Source organism: Furipterus horrens, unplaced genomic scaffold, assembly GCF_987537825.1.
Source record: "Furipterus horrens unplaced genomic scaffold, mFurHor1.1.pri manual_scaffold_7, whole genome shotgun sequence".
In the NCBI taxonomy this organism is placed as follows: domain Eukaryota; kingdom Metazoa; phylum Chordata; class Mammalia; order Chiroptera; family Furipteridae; genus Furipterus; species Furipterus horrens.
Genome location: NW_028327177.1, coordinates 25,427,681 through 25,449,778, shown reverse-complemented (window position 1 = coordinate 25,449,778; position 22,098 = coordinate 25,427,681). Strand labels below are relative to the sequence as shown.

Sequence of the window (22,098 nt, the reverse complement as noted above, 5' to 3'; positions counted from 1 at the left end):
AACAAACTTTCTCTTCTTAAGAACTGTCAAATTTTGTAACATGTTAGAACCTAATTAGTTGTCTCAGGTAAAATGATCAAAATTGCCAATCAAAAATAAGTATTGGTGACAATAGGAAAATCTAAACAGACTGAATTTTGATATTAAGGTATTTTTTTGTTTTGTTTTCTTGTCCTCATCTTGGAAATACATCTTGTGGAGGTATACTGATTCAGTTATCTAATGAAAGGAAATAAAAGGGGAAGATGCCTGAAACTGCTAAAAACTTCCCATAATAAAAAGCTTAAAAATAATTTTCAGAGGAAAACTTAAAAAATTATTTTAAAAAATCAACAATTCACAATTACCATGGTTCATTTGTTCAGAATGCAAAGGTGTCAAAGTGACAGAAACAGACTGTAACTGGATGTGTTTTCATTGAAGTAGATAGGTATGATAAAAATAAAAACGGGAAAGAAGGCATAAGTAATCCTCCTGCAACAAACTGTTCCTGTCAATATACCCAATGTGATCTACTGAAGTGTAATTTCAGTCTCCAGTAATTAAACTTTCCTTTAGAGACTATTCCCTAAATAACTTAATTGTTAAGGAAAAATGTGACCTTTCTTAAGTTCATCCCATTACCCCTAGTTGTGCTATGTACCTATGTACCGTGCCACTTCCTTCACAAGTCTGCTTACTCCGAAGCCTACAACAGTCACTGATCTTCTTGATTTATAAAATTGATCTGCCCTTCTTTGATTTTCAATATTTTCTCTATACCCTGTCTTTAATCTTACAATACCTTTCTTCATCAACTTTGTTTAATCATTTTAGTTAAGCTCTCCTGTACTTTCCCAGGACGGGTGCTGTGTTACTATTTGTAGTAACAATCTCAATAATCAAACAGTGAGACTTCCCACTGGTTTAGTGATGTGACTGATGCTCTCTCCCACTCAGCCTAACACTTGTGTTTTCTGGTGTAGCACACTGAAATTTTAGGCTGCTTTCAACTACCTCCCACAACCTTTGTTCAGCTGCATGAAATCCCTGGCTTATTTTGTCTTCCACCGTGAGGCAACGATATGCCCGAGTCTTTAAAACCCAACAGCTCCAAATGAAAATAAGCAGCACTTACTAAATGTCATGCCCTGTGCAGAATAAAGGCACTTCTATGTCATTGCTGCCCAACGGGCCTTTCAGTGACGAGGGCACCATTCTGTACCTGTGCTGTCCAATGTGGTGGCCACTGGTGCCATGTGGCTACAGAAAACTTGAAATGTGGCTAATGTTGCTGAGCAACCGACTTTTAAATTTATTTCATTTTAATTAATTTCAATTTAAATAATCACATTTTGAGACTGACTTATATTGCTTGGATTCGCCTTCATAAAGATCATTCCATTTAGTTTGACAACTATACGCACTCAAATAACCTTGGACAGAGTTCCTCAACTTCAACACAGCTGACATTTAGGACAGGATACGTATTCTTTGTTGGGGGGGCTGGCCTGTGCACTGTAGGATATTAGCATCGTCTCTGGGTAGGAAGAAGCCAGCAGCACTGCCCCAGCTGTGACAATCAAAAAGTTGTTCCAAACACTGCCAAATAACCCCAGGGGGGCAAAATCACACCCAGTTGAAAACCACTGATCTAAGGTTAAGAGTCTGGGTTCTACACTAAGTGCTAAGGATACTCCAGAATAATTTTTTGGGAGGTCCTGCTTCTCTTATTTGTAAACCAGACTACACTTAAAAGCAGTTAAAAGTAACCATCTCTTCATAATATTTTCCACAGAATCTACTTTATAATACTTGTATTTTGCCACTGTCTCAACTGTTCCTCACTGATGGTGAGGTAGGTATTCTGCTGGACTTAAGAGACTCTGGTGTGGGGGGTGGAAAGGAGACAGGGAGTCAGGTTCTAAGTGGTTAAATGACTTGCCTACTGTAATAGACTGTACAGTTAATAAATAGGAGGGCTAAGACGAACCCAGATTTAGGAATTCCAAATTCCAAGCTCCTGCCTGTCTTACTCTGTTGTCTCTCACAGCATCTAAAGGGGAAGCTCCTTAGAGAAAAGCCCTTTTGATAAGACAATCTCAACCAAGACTGTTTATGACTGCACAACATATGACAATGCCAAAAAAAGCTCACAGGAAAATTCCACATATAGAAAAAACAATGAGAACTGGTTTGGATTGTTAACCTTCATTCCAAGGAGTAATTCAGGACAGTAACAAGCCATACCCACATTGCCTCTCCTCTCCTAATCTAGTTTTAGGAAAGGTCAGCAGCCTAACAAAAAGCAAAAAAAGTCAGTTTGGAGCCCTGGAAGGAGTCGTCGAGGGGAAGGGGAAAGCAAAACTGTAAGACAGGTGATTGCCTTAAGGCTGGGATGCCTCAAAAAGCAGAAATACCCCTGAATCAAGACCACGTGGAATAGTGGAAAGAGCCCTGGACTTTGGAAAAGTCAGAAGACCTATCATGTGGATCTCATCAGTTAGTAGTTCACCGAGTACCCCTGGATAAATTCTGTAAATCTCTAGGCCTGTTTTTTCAACTCATTAGTGAAAAGACTGGTCTACATGACTTCTTGGGCACTTTCCAGCTCTTCCCTCAGCCTCAGCGGGCAGAACCATGTCCCTGGTATCATTTTTCTATTACTCTGAGACAATGGTTAAAGCAGAAACATAGCACTAACTCAAGAAATTCACTTGAAAGAAAATCAAAAGGTCACAGAAGTATCTGAGCATGGAATGGTTTCAATTCAACACAAGGAATATTTGCAGAAGGCCACTCAGCGCCAGGGACCTTGCAATCACTCTGGGAAACCACAAGCAACCTACATCTTAGGCTGTCTGAATTCCTCTTCTCTGCCCTAACCATCCCCACCTATATTCATAAACTGAATTCATTATTGGTCCCCCAGGGCCAATAATTAAAGACTTTAATGTACAAAAATATACAAAGACTACCACAGAATTAGCAAGTTTAAAAAAACGAAGAAAAAACTCAACGTAACCTTTTTTTAATGCTGAGTATATTTTACATGTTTAAGACATCACAGGTTTACACTTAACAAAATACCTGATTTTTAACAGGATGTGGCTATTTAAAGAAAGAAATCTCATTTGAAGAAATTATTGATGCTTTGAGTCGCCTAAGTTTTCTTTAATTGAGCAACTGACTTGCAGTACCACACTTCCTATCGAATCTTACTTTTTGTGTGAAGAATAAAGTCTACCTACTTATACCCTTTCTGACCCAAGACTAATATTTATCATTTCGCTTGTGACTATCATGGGCACGTTTCTCATATAAAAATCGAGCTACAATAGCACACTCTTCTATTACCCAAACTTGATTGTTCTCAAGCAATACAGGAATAATAGGTTGATCAGCTCCTTTCTTTTGAAGGGAAGACAGAGAGAAGAGCTCCACCACAAGTCAACCACTGAACTTCAAAACTTAGGGTGCAGGACTGTCTCAAATGCTTCCTTCACAAATCTCAACAGACCAGACATTTTTACTGCTACTATATACAATTTTAGGTCCCTAAAGTTTTACCTACAGCACTTTCCTATTTTCTCAAAATATCTGCACCTTTGATGCACACATATGATCTGAATTAAAATCATTTGTCTTTTAGTTCATGAAATGAAAACTAAATATCTATTCTTTTCTTAAATTTGAGTTTTTATTAAAGTAGTAAATATTCTTAATATGTATATACTGACACTACAGGAATCAAAAATAAAGCTGATTACTGGTTTATAATAGGAATGAAAAAAGAGAAAGGCAGCTTAAAAAAAAGATACATTACTTGTCAATTTCTCAGACTAGCTGAAGCAAAAGGAATACTGAAAAATGAATCAAAATTGCTCAACACCACTGCAAAATAGGATTTGGCATGCATGGTCCATTGAGTAAACTAATCAGGTTCCTTATATAAAATAAGACTAATGTTGAAAACACACCCTACTCCTTTCTCTCCTCCCTGGTGCAATTTTCTAAGTTACAAAATGTAACACTCCATACACTACCAGTTCGGTTCTATGAATGACAGCAGAGATATCCTCACTACTAGCCTGATTCGAAAACTTAGCAAAAAAATCTTCTGTTCAAGTCTTTCAAAAGGACCTCTATCGCTAATTTAATAAAATCACAGTAAGGATCCTCTTAACAAAATCTTCAGTGATTTAAAATTTCTCTCAGTATTTAAAGAATACATGTGGTAACTCCAAACGGTTATATTTTCAGAACGTATTCCAAAAGTTTAACAAACATTAAATTACGGCTGGAGAAATGCAAACCCCGCTCCAGAAACTAAGCCGCCAGTTTTCGAATGGAATCGCTGTCCGCCCCGCGGGTTAGCTCCATGTAAACGGAGGCTAATATCTTAGCACCACGTTAGGCCTCTTTCTCCCTCCGGGAAGCGCATGACAAACAGGGCGTCATGCAACTTATGTCACCCGGTCACTTAGTAAAAATTAAATCTCACTTCAAAACTTGAACCAAATGGCATCCTACACTCAAATGAAAGACAGCAGCGAAAGCAGTGGGGAGAAGGCGGCTTAAAATGCCCCACTTTGTGACCCCTAAACATTTTAGCCCATCATCAGATACGAGTCCTAGATCCTAAGATTTACTTTAATGGAGGCCTCCCTCAGTCTCCTCGGAGTCTGTTTTCCAACAGTGAAGGAACTTTTCCTGCGTTACCTCAGTTCCATGAGAGCATGCGGCCCTGCATTCAATACCCTAAACTGGCAGGGAACGGTGGAGGAGGAAGGAGGATCCACGGCCAAGAGAGCCTTCTTAATAAAGACCAAAAAAAAAAAAAAAAAAAAATCATCACCCCTCCTCCCCCCATAGCAAACCCATCTCAAAAATTTACAGCGTCTTAGGAAAAGCAGCACTGCGAACTGCAAACGTAAGTTTTTCTTTGACCCTACGCAAGGTTTTCAGCTGTCAAATTACAACTCAGGAAAACACTATCATTAGAATAAAAAAGGAAACAAAAAAGCTCACACCACAGGAGAGGGAGCAGGAGCTGCCAGCACCGTTTTGGGAGGAGAGCAAAGGGAATCCAATCCACTTCCCCACCCTTGCCTGAATTCGTTCCACCCCGGGCAGGCAAACCTCACTGCAGGGGCTCAAATTTAATAATAATAACAATAATCATGGCGCTTCCTCCCCGCCTCCTCCTACCGCGATCTGCTGGGAATCAGCTTTTCGCCCCCTCCTCCCCAACCCCGGGATCTCCAGGCTTGGCAGGTCCAGACCACCCGTGGGACACAACTCCCGGGGGCCTGGGCGAGCCCAGCCTACCCCGGGGCCCTCTTCCCTCTCTTTTTATCTCCACCATCCCCCATCCGCATTGTCTGTCTCAATTCAACTTTGACTAATATGGATTCCTCGGGCCTGGGCCCAGCGGTAATTACAGACCGCCCCCCCTCCCCGGGAACCGGACCACCCCCGCCCCCATCTCCGCCGAGTTCTACGCGGCTCCTCAGAGGGGGGTGGGGGTGGGGGTGGCGTGCAGCGCGCTTCCCTATCCACACGGCGCTGCCCCCGCGGCCCCGGGCACCCCGGACTAGAAGTTTACCCCGGAAGGGGCCTAGCCAGGGACAGTGAGGACGCCAGCCCCCGCCCCCCCCCCCACTAACGCCTGCCGACGGGCAGGCGCGTAAACACTGGCGCCCGCTCCGGCATGGCCCCGTGGGGGAGGACAGGGCGGGGAGACGCCCCTCCCCCCGTCCGCCGGCCCTATTACCTGTCATTGAGCTGGTCCTCAGTGCCCGGCAGCGGGTGAACCACGAAATGGATGGACGTCATGGTGCTTCCTTCTCGTCCTCTTCCCGAGGACGGCCCCCTCCCGCTCTCGCCCGCCCCCCCCGAACCCACTTCCCCTCCCCAAAACCCACTGCCGCCGCCGCCTCCCAGTCCCCAAATGGAGGGAAGCAAATGCGCAGGGGCCGCCGCTCCGTGCCGTGCCGGGTGTGTGTCCGCGGCCCGGCGGTCCGGCGGGGCGGGCTGAAGCGCAAATCTATAAGCCACCCGCTCCCCCGGCGTCAGCGCGCAGGACTGCGAGGCCGGCGACCGGGGCTCGGGGCGCGGCGCCGCCGCCGCCACCAGTAGCCGGGCGTCGGGAGAGGGGGGGCGACTGGGAAGAGGGACGGGCTGCAGAGACGGTGTGGTCCCAGCGGCGGACGGGGTCCAGACTGGGGAGGTGGGGACTGGGATAAGCCCGCACCGCGCGTCACTGGCGAAAAGCTGCCGCCGCCACCCGCGCCGCCGCCGCCATCTTCACTTCTGTCCCAGTTTCTCCGTCTCGCAGGCTCCTCTCCCGAGCGGGGGGGAGGGGCAAACGGCAGGGGGGAGGAGGAGGAGGAGGAGGGAGGCGACCGGCGTGGGGAGGGGGGGGGTCCGGCTGCGAGGGGCGGGGCTCCGGGAAACGGGCGATTCGGCCCTTTCGATTGGGCGGCTCAACGTTGTTGGACCACGGCGCTGTAAGGCGCGCGCGGATTGGTCCGTTCGGCCCCGAGCCCAGCCCCCGGTGGGGGTGAGAAGCTCCCCAGTGAGTGTCCCGGAGAGCACGTGTTAGGGAACTAGCAGGCGGAGGGGCGCGTCCTCCCGCGCGGGGAGGGAGTAAGCACGAGTGTGAGTGTGTCCGCAGGGAGGTGGGATGGAAGAGGGCCTCCGGCGTTGTCTCTGTTTGATTTCCTTGGGGCTGCCCTAATTACTTTGCAGACCCGTAGGGGTTTTTTTTGTTGTTTCTCGTCCTTCCTCAGCAGTAATATTTAAAGTGGTAGTGTAAAATCAGGTAAGGTGCAGGAAATGCAGTGTTTTATGGAGAAGATAGTTATGTAAGAACCTTCCCACAAGGTCCTGTTGTAGGATCAGAGAGCTGATTTGCAGCAACTTTTTTTTTTTTTTTAGCAACTCCCTTTATTATCTTAGTCTCCCCAATTTCCCCAACACTGTTGGGTACCTACACAAAGAAAAAAGTGGAAATTTCCACTAATTTCCTGATTTAAATGGTTAATGATTTTTTTTACGACTCGTAAATGAAAGATGATCTATCCTACAAAGGTGCACTTCAATTTATGATCAGTGGGATCATAATGACAAATTTATGAATGGATCTAGTTGCTTTTTTCTAGGGAGCCGGTTTATAACTTTCTTTCAAAGGTTTTTATGGCCCCTTCAAAAAAATCAAACACCTTAATTTTTTCTGAGAGAGACATCAATTTGTTGTTCCACTTATTCACTAGTTGATTCTTGTGTGTGCCTAACAGGGAATGTAACCTGCAACCTTGTATCAGGAGAATGCTCCAGCCAACTGAACTACCTGGCCAGGGCTCAAGTACATGTCTCAAGGTAAAGATGAAAACATGAAACTACTTCTCTAGTCTGTGGATATTTGTTAAAATTAAAGGGTCCTGTGAAAAGTTTTCAATATTAGATAACACTTTACCTTTATTAATGCATTATATATACACACTTGCTTAGGAAGTTCTTTAGAGCAAAATATATGAGGTCTGTCTGAAAAAAGTCCAACCATTGTTAATATAACAAGAATGGTTTGTGCAATATCAATGTAACCTGGCAGCCAAGGAGAGTGGACTAGAATGCTCATGCATGAATAATGACAACTTCACTGTACAAGTCATTGGGGGCAGTAGATGCCGTTCAGTGAGCATGTGTACTATGTGACGATTGCACTCAAAATGAAGGAGTGAGTAGAGCAATAAATCTGCATCAAATTTTGCATTAAGCTCGAATATTCCTCTGCGGAAAGTATTTGGATGATTCAGAAGGCCGCAGCTATGGGTAACTGATTATCGGCAGCTTCATCACGACAATGCCCCTGCTCATGAATCATGTCTCGTGCAGTATTTGGAGAGACATCAAATCACCCAGGTTACTCAACACCCCCTACAGCCCAGATTTGGTACCCTGCAACTTCTGGCTTTTCACAAAACTAAAATCACCTTTGAAAAGGAAGAGATTTCAGATCATCAATGAGATGCAGGAAAATATGACAGGGCAGTTGATGGCAATTGGGAGAACTGTGTGAGGTCCCAAGGTACCTACTTTGAAGGGAACTGAGACATCATTTTCTTATGTACCATGTTTCTTGTATCTTCTTTAATAATTGTCTCTATTTTTCATAGTACATGGCTGGATACTTTTTGGACAGATCTCGTGAAAATTTATTCAGAAATCAGGATAGAGTAGGGACTCCTTGAGACACATAATGGAACACTTTTTGTAGGTCACCAACTCTAAAATTGTCCCAGATTAGTACTGACTAGAAGTAATTTGAAGACCAGTATTTATTAGAAGTCCATATGACCCATGGGGAAGCAGGGTAGACCAATTTACACTGCTAGTTTTAAAGCCAGATACACCTGGATTTGTGTACTATTGCTGTTACTTAACTATGTGACATTGATTATATTACTTATCATAGTGTCTTTTTTTCTAATTTGTAAAATATTCCAAGTAATAGATCTTTGTAGGGTTGTAGTGAGGTCTAAGTAAAATAACTTTTATCAAGCACCTAGGGCACTTCATGACACTTAGTAGACACTGCAAATGGAAGCTTTTATTTGTCAAGTACTCACTGTGTACCACTTGTTATGCTTTTGTCTTTTAATATTCAAATCACACTGGAATAAGTATTATTACCCCCATTATATAGATGAGGACACTGAGGCTCAAACACCTTAGGTAACTACTGAAGCTGAGACTAAAACCCAGATTGTCTAACTTTTATTCCATTGCTGTTTCCACTGTCCCACAGCTACTGGCTAGTTACTAATTTAGAAGGAACAGATTATTCAAAGCCAGTAGGAGAACAATGTGATATGATAGATGCAATAAGAGTGCTATGAGAGCTAAAGAAGGAAGTGATTCTAGTCAAGAAAATTAAGAAAAGTCACTTACGTTGAGCTTTCAAGAATATTCTGGACATATAGAATAGCTTAAACCTTGTCATTTTAGAGTTGCTCCTGTACAAGCTCCACACCCAGACTTTGCCTCATGATTCTCCTCCAAATCTCCCTTTCTTCGTCTTTTCTTTGTTCTTCTACCCTTTCCACTTGATTTATCCACTCCCAGTTTCCTAGAACTGAGACTTTCTGGATTGGTTGAAGCTTGTCTCCTCACTTGAGGCAGCCCTTTCAAACTGCCCACTTGGTCTTTGATTGACAACCACCTTGACATAGTAACTGCTTTGTTGTCCCAGGATGGCATATTAAGGAGAATTTTAGTCTCCCAGGGCCCAATTCTTTGGTGGGTCACTCTTTGAACGGAGAAAAACAAGAATAAAGGCATGGAGTTGTGCAAGCCCATTGCATGGATGAGGGAGGAGGGAATACAAATAGGGAATGGAGAGAAACAGGGTTCAAGCAGAAGCTTTTTAAAGAGCCAAAATGCAATACAAGCAAAGAAAAGGAGGGGTGAGGTTTCCCCTAATAATTGGACTTTTTCTCCCTTTGAAGACGACTAGAAAAGTTAGCCAAATATTTCTTTAAATCTGCTTAAAGATACAAGAGAGTTAACAAAATAATGATGAATTACCAAACTGGGATCCAAAGGATGAATAAGACCCAAGGAAGTGAATCTTGTGTTTGGAGCCACTTTTTCCTCTGGGATGAATGCCAGTTTCCAGAAAGATAGAGTGAGAAGCCAAGAAGCTGAGCAGCTCTGACAAGCATGCAGGGCTAAAACACCAGGGATTGAGCTCCAAGGTTCCCCAGTGCAGTGGTGAGTACTAATGAACCCCCTCTTACTTTGGGTTGGGCCCTGGAGGGCTATACTGCTGAAATAGGCCTTGTCTTAGATTTGGTTTAAAAAAAAAAAAAAAAAAAAAAAAAACAGACTTAAGACAAGGATTTAGCTATAAATTGTTTATATAGGAAATTATTCCAGGAAGCACTGTATGAGAATGAAGAAATGAGACAGGGAAGGGGAAAAAAAAACAATAGAAGGTGAGCTGATGAATGTTTTACCACTGTGGGCAACTGGAATTCAGTCCCACTAAGGACCATCTGAGGGACAGTGTTTGGCCACACTGAGAATTATGCCATTGAAGGGGGAAGAAACTGTAGGTATTTATCCATCAGCTCCATCCTTCAGTAGTTGAGGACTGATTGTGTGTTTTTAACTCCCTGACACTTCAAGCTTTCCTCATTGTGGGCAAAGCACACTACTACAGGTCAGCTTCAAGAGTGAAAGAAAAATAATGACATTCCAAAAAGACAAAGAAAAAAGAAATGTGAGAAATTTTTAGCAGTTAACTCACACTACAAGGTATTCTTCAAGAAAAAGGAAAGTGATTCCCCAGTGTAAACCCAAAGAGGCACAAAGGAATGAGGAATGGAAAGGGAAAATATGTGGGTATATGATTGCTGACTAACTAAAATAATGGGACCTGAAAATCCAAGACAATGATAACACCAAATGCTGGCAGAAATGCAGAACAGTAAACACTCTCATCCATTGCTGGTGGGAATGCAAAATGGTACAGCCAGCTTAGAAGACAGTTTGGTGGTTTCTTATAAAACTAAACATACTTTTAACACATGATCCAGCAGTTACACTCTTTGATATTTTTCCAAAGGATTTAAAAACTTACATCCGTGCAAAAATCTGAACACAGATGTTTATAGAAGCATTATTCATAATTGTCAAAACTTGGAAGCAACTAAGATGTCCTTCAGTGAGTGAATGTATAAATAAACTGTGGTATATCCAGACAATGTAATATTATTCAGCACTAAAATATTAAGATATCAAGCATGAAAATATATGGAGAAACTAAAAGCATACTACTAAGTGAAAGAAATTAGTCTGAAAGGTTATATAATCTGATTCCAACTATATGACATTCTGGAAGAGGCAAAACTATGGAGATACAATCACTTTGGAAAAGTTTTTCACTTTCTACTAAAGTGAAATATACATACATCCAAAAAATTGATTTCAAGGTATATACCAAATAAGAAAACAAATGCTCGTAGCAGTACTATTTATAAAAGCCCCAAACTGTAAACAATTCAAATCACCATCACAAATAGAATATTATGGTATGTTCATGCAAAATAATACTATACAGCAATAATGAGCTATACCTACTTGAAAAACCTGAATGAATCTCCAGAAAAATAATGTTGAGTGAAAGAAGCCAGAGATGGTATAATTCCATTGATATTAGCTTCAAAAAGCAGCAAAGTGAAACTAAATTGTTGGGGATACATGTTTAGGTAATAAAACTAAGAAAAGTAAACAAGGGGCTGCCTTAGGGGGTATAGGTACTTCAAGGGGGAGGAAGGGGTATTGATATAGAAGTATCATAAGGTGACCCTTTGAATGCTGACAGTATCCTATTTTCTGGCCTAAGGGTTGGTTATAGGGTGTTCATTCTTTGATAATCCATTTAGCTGTGCATTTTTATTTTGTGTATTTGTGTGTATGCTAAATTTCACTATAGAAAAAGATACTTTTTTTAAAAAGTGGCTCTACCTCACACCATATAAATCCACCAAAATGGATTATAGATCTAAATGTAAGAGCTAAAGCTTCAAAACTCTTAGAAGATAGGAGCAAATCTTTGTGACCTCAGAGAAGACAATAGTTTCTTAGATACAAAAGCATAACCAACTAAAAAAAAAAAATGGATGAATTGGACTTCATAAAAATTTAATACTTTTGTGCCTCAAAGAACAAGATTAAGAAAGTAGAAAGGCAATCCATGGAATGGGAGAAAATATAAGGCATATATCTGATATGAGACTAGAACCTAGAATGCATTTTAAAAACTTATTCGTCGTCGTCGGCAGCCGTCCGTCTCGAGAGACGATGGTGTAGCTTCTTAAGAGTCTATCTGCACCGCCGAGAATGGCTGTGCAGTCCGACTCGGGAGTGACACGGTATCTGTCTCCTCCCGTGTTGAATCGACATCTTACTTATAACTCAACAATAAAAAGACAAATAATCCAAGTTAGAAATGGGCAAAGGGGAAAGAGGACGCTGAGGATGAGCTAAAGTATATGAAAGAAGATGAGAAGAATGTGTAAAGCACTGGTTTGTGAAGATGTAGTGATGCTAAGAGAGAAGGCAGAATGTTTTACCCCTGACTATCCTATTGAAGAGTGCAGACTAGAAAATGTAAGACAGTATTTTGAAGGTGAACAAATAAAGCTCATATTGGAAGTTAAGCCTACAGACGCAAATAATGCTATATTGCCAAATAAAAATTTTTAATCTTGGGGGGCAGGAGGGAATGGGCAAAGGATTTTAATGACATTTCTCCAAAGAATATATACAAATGGCCAAATAAGCACACGAAAAGATACCCAACATCAATTGTCATTAGAGAAATGTAAATCATACCTACAATGAGAGATTATTTCTCATCTACTAGAATGGTGAATATAAGAAAGACAGCCAATAACAAATGTTGGAGAGGATGTGGAGATTGCTACCCTCATATGCTGTTGATGGAATTGTAAAATGGAGCAGCCATTTTGGAAAACAGTTAACAGTTTTTACAGTTCATCAAAAACATAGGCCTATTCCCAAGAGAATTGAAAACTTATGTCCACGCAAAAACTTGTACACAAACGTTCATAGTAGTATTTTTTATAATAGAGAAATAGTGGAAATAACCTAAATGTCTACCATCTAATAAATGGATAAATTAAATGTGATATATCCATCAATGAAATATTATTTTTCTTAAAAAGGATGACGTTCTGATACATGCTTCAGCATGAATATACCTTAATATAAGTGAAAGAAGCCAGATACAAAAGGCCAAATGTATGTCTCCCTTTACATGATGTGTCCAGAATAGGCAAATCCACAAAGACAAGAAGGGACTAGGTCGTTGTCAGGGACTAAGAGGAACAGGAAATGGGCAGTGACTGCTAGTGCAGATAGACTTGGGTTTTTTTTTTGGGGGGGGGGTAATGAAATGTTCTGAAACTAGATAGTGGCGATCGTTGCACAACTGTGAATATAGTAAAAATCACTGAATTATAACTTTAAAAGGGTTAATTTTATGATATGTTAATTATATCTTAATAAATTTGTTATTCAGAAAAAAGGAAAGTGGTTGTGTGACTTTATTCTCCCACTAGCAGTGCAGTGAGTTTAGGTTGATATATACAATTTTTTATTAAGTAAGCTAGCTTTTACCTTCTCATTGCATTTTTAATAAATGTCTCTATCATTCCTCCAAAGACTGAGTTCTTGAGTGACAACTTTATGCCACGCACTAAGTATTGCAGATCCATGCAATGGGATAGGCAAGGTCTCTGCCCTCATGGGGCTTACAATCCAGTAGCGAGAGGTGATAAAATAGAGTTACAGATATTTTAACAAAAGGTAATCACACCGTTAGTACATAGAGGAGTCATTATGGAAAGCAAGATCAAGTTCTATAGGACCCTAGTGGTCATTTAACCCAATGCCCTGATTTCACCAAAGAATCTGAGGCTCAGAGAGGTTAAACCACCCAGTGACACGTGGCTTATAATATACTATTACAAGTATACAAGGATCTCAAGTTTGGGAGCCCAAGGGGACCCTGGAAACTCTCAACGTCAATCCACGTAAGACCTCTGGCACTTCAGATGCCCTCAGAAACGAAAAAGCCCTCCAACATGCATTCAACAGCTGTTCACTGCCGTTCACCATGTGCTAGGCATTGTATTATGTACTGAGACCCTGGTAGTGAGCAAGACAAATGCAGTCCTTTCTCCGTGACTTCAGGGGTCTGTCAGTTCCCAAGTGCAGGTTGACAGCTATTTCAGTGGCTACCCAAGAGTCATCTTGGGAGGTGAAGATATCTAAAGATTACTGCCCACCCCCACCACTCTGATTACATTGGTCTGGAGTGGGCCTTGGGATCTATATTTTTAACACTTCCCTAAGGCAATTCTGGTGAGCAGCCAGGTTTGGAAACCACTAATCCTAGTGTACCCCACAACTTGGCTTTCAGAGCTGAGATAAGCAAGACCCAGAAAGGCTCACCCAATCCCACAACTAGACAAAATCTATTTAATACCCAAACCCGGTAATGGAATAGCTTTGTGTGTGTGCACATGCTGAAACCCTGGATAGAACCAGGAAGGCAAAGCATTTATTCACATTCAGTAAACAAATATTGAGCACCTACCATGTACAGTATGCTAGGAGCAAGGGATACAGCAAAGATAAGACAGTATCTTTCTTACTCTCAAGGGGCTTATATTTGATGAGAGTTGGGGTGGGAACAGGGAGAAAGCCAAAAAAAAAGAAACAAGATGATTTAATAATGAGAAGCATACAAGTGAGACCAAGTGCATGACAAGTCAGTGGAAGAGACTCCATTAGGTTGAACCATCTTTGATCTACAGAAATAACAACTTCCTGTGGTTCAGCTTTATAAATAGGAGTTAGAGACAGGTTGGGTCCTTTCTCCCCAGGGGGAAAAAAGGGAAAGTGGTCTCACAAGATGGGGATGATTTAAACAAGAGAATGACAGATAAAAGCCTGGAGGAAGGGTTTTGTTCAAGCAATCTCTGGAGAGAAATTGTGGAAGAGAAGCTGTAAAGAAGGGCCATTCACTCCAGGTATGTATGGAACACCATGTAAACACCTCACAATTCAAAAAAGGGTACAATCACTATTGTTAACAAAGCTTTTTACACTTTGATTAAATATACAGTCAAGGACCATGAATAATAAAAAATCAAATACTTCCACACAAAGATTCATGCTGTACCCATTGCTGCAAGCATCCTGCCAAAATGCCCATTCTGAATTCCTGATCCAAATGCCACTTTCTCTATGTTACCCATCACCTCCACAGTCAGGTGACATTTCTTTCTTCCCCGAACCCCCACAGTTCACTCTCCATGTACTGTACTCATCTACCACAGTTATTTACGGACTTAGCGCCCTTCTTTACTCCAGGCACTTCCTTATGGAAACGACTGTCACGTTCACCCTGGTGTTTCTGCTAGTGCATAACTGTCACCAGTACCAGAACCACAGATAAAAAGTGAATGAATGAATGATGACTATATCCGAATTTCGTTTTTTATTTAAGGTTATGTAAGGCTGTAATACCTTGTCCCAAGTAGCTAATTTAGGGATTAAAGCACCGTTTAGTTCTGGGGTGAGCTACCTGCCAAAGTAAGATCTTTTGTCCCATGGGCTCCTTTAAGCTCCATCTCACAAAGATAAATCTTTCAATGTTAGGGGTCAGCCCACGTTTGCTCAACATGCTTAAACTCCATGCCTGTCCTCCAACCTAAGTCTGGAAGAGACAGTCTGGCTGAGTGCATAATCAGGCCACAGCAGCTCTGGCCTGCCCGACTGCCCCATCTCCCAACCCACTGACCCCGGTGGATCCTCACAAGTTCTGTTTTCTGTGGAAGTGGTGCAGCTACTCACCACATTTCCCACAGTTGCCCTGTGTATACTTGGAAATCATTGAGTTTCCTCCCATCTATCTTTTCTGTAGAGATTACCCCTTCAGCTTTTGCTTGTAGCCTCAAATTTCCAGCCACTGAAGCCGTCACCAGGGCTTTATATCGGACACTGCCTAACCACGTCTAGAGGATTCAGGAGCTGGTTGTTCCAGTCTGTGAATAATCTAGGTCTTTTGCTTATTTTTTTTTTCTCTGCCTCTGTTATTTATGTGTAAGGAAATTTTAGTGCTCAGTAACATCTCCCTCAGTGTCTGGGAAGAATACTAATACTTCCATTTGTTTAGTGCTTTGCAGCCTACAAAATGACATTAAATATACAAACTTGCTGTAGCTTCTTAACAGCCCTGCAGAATAGATTTCATGATTCTCTTTCTCCAGCTAAGCAATGATAAATGACTTGTCTGCGATCACACAGCCAGAAATACAACAATTGGATCTTGAACCCAGTTTCTGATTCTGTCTGGTGTTGTTACTGTTAACTCCATCAGGGAATGCTAATTTCCCACTTTGCTGTTTTATTAGAAGTCATGGAAAGAGCTGGAAGGGAGAGTGGTTTCCTGATACTATGATTAGAAATGGCCCACAGATTTAATTCTGTTGGCCCCACTGGCTCAAACATTCCACTTTGGCAGCAAGGCTGTGGCGTTCCCCCTCGAGTGGGCCACAGCTTCAGCAGCCGCATGGCCTTGGCCCCATAAGGATACACTTTCTGAAAAGAGTATATTTTCAAATTTATTGTCACTCCCAAGGCTAACAGTATCTGTCTCATTGAATTCTGTCTTCTGAATCATGGTGTTCTAATCACCCAAAGAAGCAAATGAAAATCAGTGTCTACTTGCACTTTATAACCTTCAGAGTATTCCATAATCCTCTGAGCTTCGTATGTAAGGAAAATAATATTAAAACCCCCACTTTACAGATGAGAAGAATAAGGTTCAGAGTGCAACTCTGAGCAGCTTTTCAGGGTCATGCTTTTGGGGGCTTAGAGGGGGAAGCAGCTTCTGTCTCCAAATCTTATGCCACAAGAATTGGGACACGGTATTTGTGATTAGGTGAGAAATGACAAAGGCAGATAGACCAACCTGATATTTTGTAATCAGAAATGTGGTGACTAGTTTCACAGAAGGGAAGTGACCAAACACAGGGCAAAAAAGGCAGGCTCACAAATGGTTTCAGATGATCCAATTGGTGGCTCTTTCCACAAACTAGAAAATAGATTGTATATATGCAGCCTAAAAGGGAACATTAGCCTAGTCTTGTTCTAGGAGCCCTGTCCACACACAAAGATACCAATCATCATGAGTAATGTCCTCATAAAATGCTGAGAATACTATTATAGATCATGGTTACTGAATTCACAAGTGATTAAAGGTTGGCTCTGGAGCCCTCCCTTGACTGGGTTCAAGTGCTCATGGCCCCGTGCGGAGGGAAATCAGGGCATTATTTCGAGGATGAAGAGAGCAAGAGGAAAAGCCACACTGTCTTTTCTTCACTTCTTCCATCCCCTCTTGTTCTCTCTTTTCTCAATAGCTACCCAGTGGAGAAAGTTCAGTGATTAAATAGAGACACAAGAGCCTAAACTGAAAAGGGTGTCTTAGACGTAGGTGGCCTGGGGAGACTGGGTTCCACTGGGGAAAAGACAAGGTTAGTGGAATCCTCAATCTGCCCTGACATTTTAATCCATATGAGGGCAACTTGCCGCTGATGCTATCGTTCAGTGCCACTCTGCCCACCACCAAGATGCTGAACGATTTGCTGGAGAATATGGCTTGATTTTTGTCACCTTTCCATGAGCACTGTAGCTGGGAGGGGCAAGTGGGGGAAAGAGAAAGCGTTTTCATCCCCCGAAGACAGCCTTCAAAGCTGGTGCCTTTCCAACAACCATTTAGGTACTCTTTTGACAGGTAAAAGCAGAAGCAGTTATGAAAGCAAGGCTGTGAGAAATGAAAAGGCAGCGGCCAGAGTGCCCACGCTCTGAGCCTTTCCCCTGGACCCACGTTGGCCCGCCTGCCCTCCACCAGCAGTGCAGGTCCTCCCGCGCTGGACCGTCTGTTTCCCCACATTCGCTCTCCGCAGGAGCCTGAGGCTTGGTGCCTACACCAGTGGGCCCCCCTGGTCCTCTGGCCTCTATTTGCGCTAAACCAATGGCTACCACTAGGGGGAGATGCCCCAACCCCAACCCCCTGCTCCCTCTCCACTGGGCCCGAGTTTCACGGGGCTTGCTGACGAGGCCACAGCTGTCTCCTACAGTATGGTTCTCCTCGGGTTCCAGTACCACTCCCTCCCCTTTCCTCTTCAGGCTGGGGGTGATAACTTGGGAAATGCCCACCCCTCCCCACCGTGCTTCACTAGACCTTGTTCGTTTTTCTAAATAGCCCCTTCATTAAATTTTGTTCTTTGCAGAGTGCCATCTAATTCCAGGCAGGCCCCTAACCATTACACTATCCCAGAGCTTGCTCCGCGGAAGGTCTCAAGCTGTCTGTGCCCACTTTCCAACCCCTTCACTGAGACCCTCCCACGTTTTCCTCCTTTCTTCTGTTCTTCGCACTATAAATTCAAAGCTCCTAATCTTTTTCCTTTCCAGTTTCTTTAGTGCTCATCTGAGTTCGTGTTAATTAAATTACATGAAAGTAATATACCCTAAGGTAATGCTTCTTGACCTTAATTCCCCACTCCCAACCCCGGACCTTTAACAAACAGGAGTATCAGGCCCTTGACCCCCACCCCCCGCCCCCACCTCAGAAGTACTTTACTTTAAAACCACAACAGGAACAGGGACGGAATCATAGGTATGGGGATCATTTGGAGGGTTATCACCTGGAAGGGAGAAGGGGAAATGGTGCAGGGATTAAGAAGCAGAATTGGTAAGAACAAAGCAGACAGGGGGATGTTAAGAATGGTATAGGAAAGGGAGAAGCCAAAGAACTTGCATGCATAACTGATGGACATGAACTAAGGGGGAGACTGCTGGAGGGAAGGGGTACTGGGCGGAGGGGCAAAGGGAAATAATTGGGACAATTGTAACAGCGTAATCAATAAAAAATACTTAAAAGTACATCAAATTTAAAAAATAATAAAACCACAACAAACAGGACAAAAGCTGTGCTAAACCTCAAGAAGGAGGGAAGCCCTGGCAAGGCAGCACAGGAGGGCCTTCCAATGAGAAGTGGGCATGGGGAACAGAGAACCCGTGTGGCTGTAGGCCTTGGATTCAAAAGGTGCAGCTGCTTCTGTATGTGTGGGAGGTGGCGGGGTATGTGCTGTGTTCAACTTTAAAGGATCTGGAACTTGTTGATGAGGCAGTGCATGGCCACAGGTTGATTTTTAAGGCTGTCGGTTTCTCTCTGCAGCACAGGACATTGAGGGCAGTCCCATGCTCCAGGTGGTCACTGCTTTTCCTGTCATGGTGGATGGAGAGGTGGCCCCTGGTCACCGACTGGTGGGAGCACTCTGGGCTTGACTCCTTCCTGGGCCATGGCCAAAAGCTGTGAGCGTCCTGGAACTTGAAAGGTCTTGATCTTGGGGTCTCCACAGTTGCATCCTCCACAATGCATGGACAGGCGAGGTAGCCCTGGCCTGTTTGCTGGAAGTCGGACCTTTGGGGCTTTCATTTGGGTCGGTATCTTCTCAGGCCAGCAGGTCAAGCTCCCTTGTCCTATTCACCACTGGTTTCTTCCTGGAGTTGTGCTTGGGCTGTTTGGGCCCCGAAAGGAGCAAGGAATATTTCTTAGCAACCCTAAGCACGGGAGGGCCAGACACTGGAGAGGAGGTTGCTGGTACTTCCGGGATAAAGGCCTGGGATTTTCAGCCCAGGACAACTTCTAAGACATTGCCAGCAAGGGATTTCTTCTCCTGAGGTGCCTTCTTCCTAGGTGTAGTCCGAGGCAGATGACTGGGCCTGTCTGCTCTCTTGCCACTGGCCATGGTTTGCATTCTGGGCATTCTCTTAGCTAAAGACTTGTTGGGAGAAGAGCTATTCAGTTCTCCAGCAAACTCCAGTTGTATGGTTGCAGCTAATGGCAAGGAACCGAGGACAGGAAAGCATCCAGCCCAGCAGGCACACTCTGTCTGGACAGGTCTCCAAAATCATTCAAGCCACTGGACCTGACTTGGTTTCCTTCTTCGAAGAAAATGCCTGCCCTCATGAGTCGTATCTCGGGGAACTCATCCCATGACAGGTCGGAGCTCCAGGCCTGAGTGTGGCAGGTCGGGTGAAGTTGGCCCCTCATCATCTTGCGGGATGTCCCGGCAGCTGGGCAGGTAAGAGGCTCTCTTTTACAATGAATTTCATTCAAAATAAATGTAAAGCAAATCAAAGCAGCTTTGTGTAACTAGGCCATCGCACTCATTTTAATATGCCCATCAAAAGGGGTTTTCTTACCAACACCTGGAAATCTAAAATGTGAATGAAATTTAACCTTAAAAGGAGTAATTTCAATTTAAATATTTTTTTAAATTTTAAATGAACCTTCAAAAATTAAAATAAAAGGAGAAGACTTGGGCCCTGGCTGGTGTGGCTCAGTGAATTGAGCACTGGCCTGCGAACCAAAGGGTCGCCTGTTTGATTCCCAGTCAGGGCATATGCCTGAGTTGTGGGCCAGGTCCCCAGTTGGGGTGCATGAGAGGCACCATGCATTGATGTTGCTCTCCCTCTCTTTCTCCTTCCCTTCCCTCTCTCTAAAATAAATAACATTTTAAAAAGGAGAATACTTGGAGTCTTGCCCCTGGCATCTATTCCATGGGGTGGCTGCTTATGCTGGCTCTATAATCACCTGTAGCTGGAATCAAAGGTTTAATCCAGTGAGATTTATTGTATAAGAAGGATGCCAAACCAAGTTTGGAACTCCTTCCATATTCTAGATGCAGGAGTCTTTGGTCTGAAAAGATCCAAGGGAGAAAGAGAAAAGGGAAGCGCGTGGGCTTCCATTTCCAGAACATAAAACTCTTCCCACCACAAACTCCTCTAAATGCTAAATGAAACACAACAAATGTTTGTTTAAATGTGGAACTGAGCTCCTAAGAAAGCACAAGAAGCCCAAAAGCCCAAATGAAAGACGGACCTTTTTGAAATAGAGAGCAGGGCCACAGTTGCTGCTGCCACAGCACGGATGGGAGTGTTTGCCCCCTGCTAGGTAATCAGGACACTCTGGATTTCATGGCCACAAGGTGACAGTGGAGTAGGCAGAAAGTTGGAACTGAGAGCCCTGCCTAGAGCTACAACCATTCAAGGGTTAAGTCGTTGGGGACGGTAAGAAGTAGAAAATATCCATCTATCAGCATGGGGAGACCACAAGGAAGCATGTCAGTTTCAGTCCAGGCTCTGGATGGGGTTAACATGAGTCAGAGCTGATCTTTTCTCTCCATGGCTTACTACCCTCATGGGATTTTGTGGCTCCACTGTATTCTACAGTACTGTGATTTGCAAATCTGCAAGCACTTAGTAAGTACTCACATAACATTAATGCCATGCCCCTTGGTAATCTAGAGATGATCTGCAAGCTGAATCCAGACAGTGTAAGAGTTTTATTTAACTCATAGGGTTTTTTAAAATTGATTTGCTGAATTAAATACCAAGAGGTGTTACATGAAATCTAAATACCCAGAATCACTTAAAAATATGAAGATCTCATCACCCACATTCCCATTTGTCAACAGTTGCCCCTTTAGATGCAATGCCACCTCCTAGTTGGTTCCTGTCTCCACTATTCCCCTTATTCTCACATCAGGCCACTTTCATTTTCTATGTCCTCCGCCTGGTCCCTGTAGGCATTTGACTTTGACACTGATCTAAACACTTATTCCCTGTCCTGGCTCATGGCCTAAAATAATTCCTCAACAACTCAATATTCATAGTAAAACAGTCCTATTTAAGTGCACACGAGTCACAAAATATCAAAAACTAAAATCCCCTACTATGCTAACATTTAATTTTCAACTAGTTACCAAGGTTATACTATCAGATATTTGTAATTATCCTAAATTTGCTTTCTGTTTCTCATTAGTGAAAAATTTCTCCTGATTGCATCTTGCTTTAAACTACATAACATAACAAGACAGCCTCTGAATTATAATTGTTTCAATATCCTTAATCTTGAGTAACTTCAATAACTCCCTAAAACAATGTAATAAGGGAATTAACTTTTATATATTTTGGTTATTGTTTGCTTGAACCATAAAACAGCGTTCTTTATAGGCTTTTGGTTCTGCTGTATTTTAGACAGATAGTGGTTAGTTTTTAATTTCTTATCACCATTATAATTTTTTTCACTCAATTATCTATTTACAATAGGTTTCATTTAAAAAGACATGTAACTGGTGTCTAATTTTATACTGCTGGCTTATTTGCTTTGTTTTAGCCAGAGATTGGCAGACTTTGTAGAAAAAAATGAAACCTCTCCCTAAAAACTTTTAACACAAATAGTCAAAATACACTAGTTCTTTGCTGTGCCAAAAATCTCCATACTAATGTTCTAGCGCAACTGAGCTGGAGGAAAGAATATACACAACTTTTTCTAAAAGCAATTCAGATGTCATTAAAATTGATTTCTCACCAATGATTAGAAAAGAATATCTCAAGAAGAATTCCTCAGAAGCACATGGAAAAATTTCATGACCCTCTGTAGGA

The 22,098-nt window shown here is 42.7% G+C and overlaps 1 protein-coding gene and 1 long non-coding RNA gene across 2 annotated transcripts in view; one reads left to right on the top strand and one right to left on the bottom strand.

The window, feature by feature from the left end:
* Positions 1 to 5,856, bottom strand: part of UBR5 (ubiquitin protein ligase E3 component n-recognin 5) — a 123,811-nt gene extending 117,955 nt beyond the window's left edge. Inside the window, exon 1 of the mRNA XM_090283486.1 lies at positions 5,756 to 5,856. Coding sequence (XP_090139612.1) covers positions 5,756 to 5,817 — 62 coding nt within the window. The 5' untranslated portion in view covers positions 5,818 to 5,856. The remainder of the gene's footprint in view (positions 1 to 5,755) is intronic.
* Positions 5,857 to 6,575: 719 nt separating this feature from the next.
* LOC150004139 (uncharacterized) overlaps positions 6,576 to 22,098 on the top strand; it is a 38,479-nt gene continuing 22,956 nt past the window's right edge. Inside the window, exons 1-2 of the long non-coding RNA XR_016512364.1 lie at positions 6,576 to 6,642; positions 7,281 to 7,362. This is a non-coding gene — a long non-coding RNA (uncharacterized LOC150004139). The remainder of the gene's footprint in view (positions 6,643 to 7,280; positions 7,363 to 22,098) is intronic.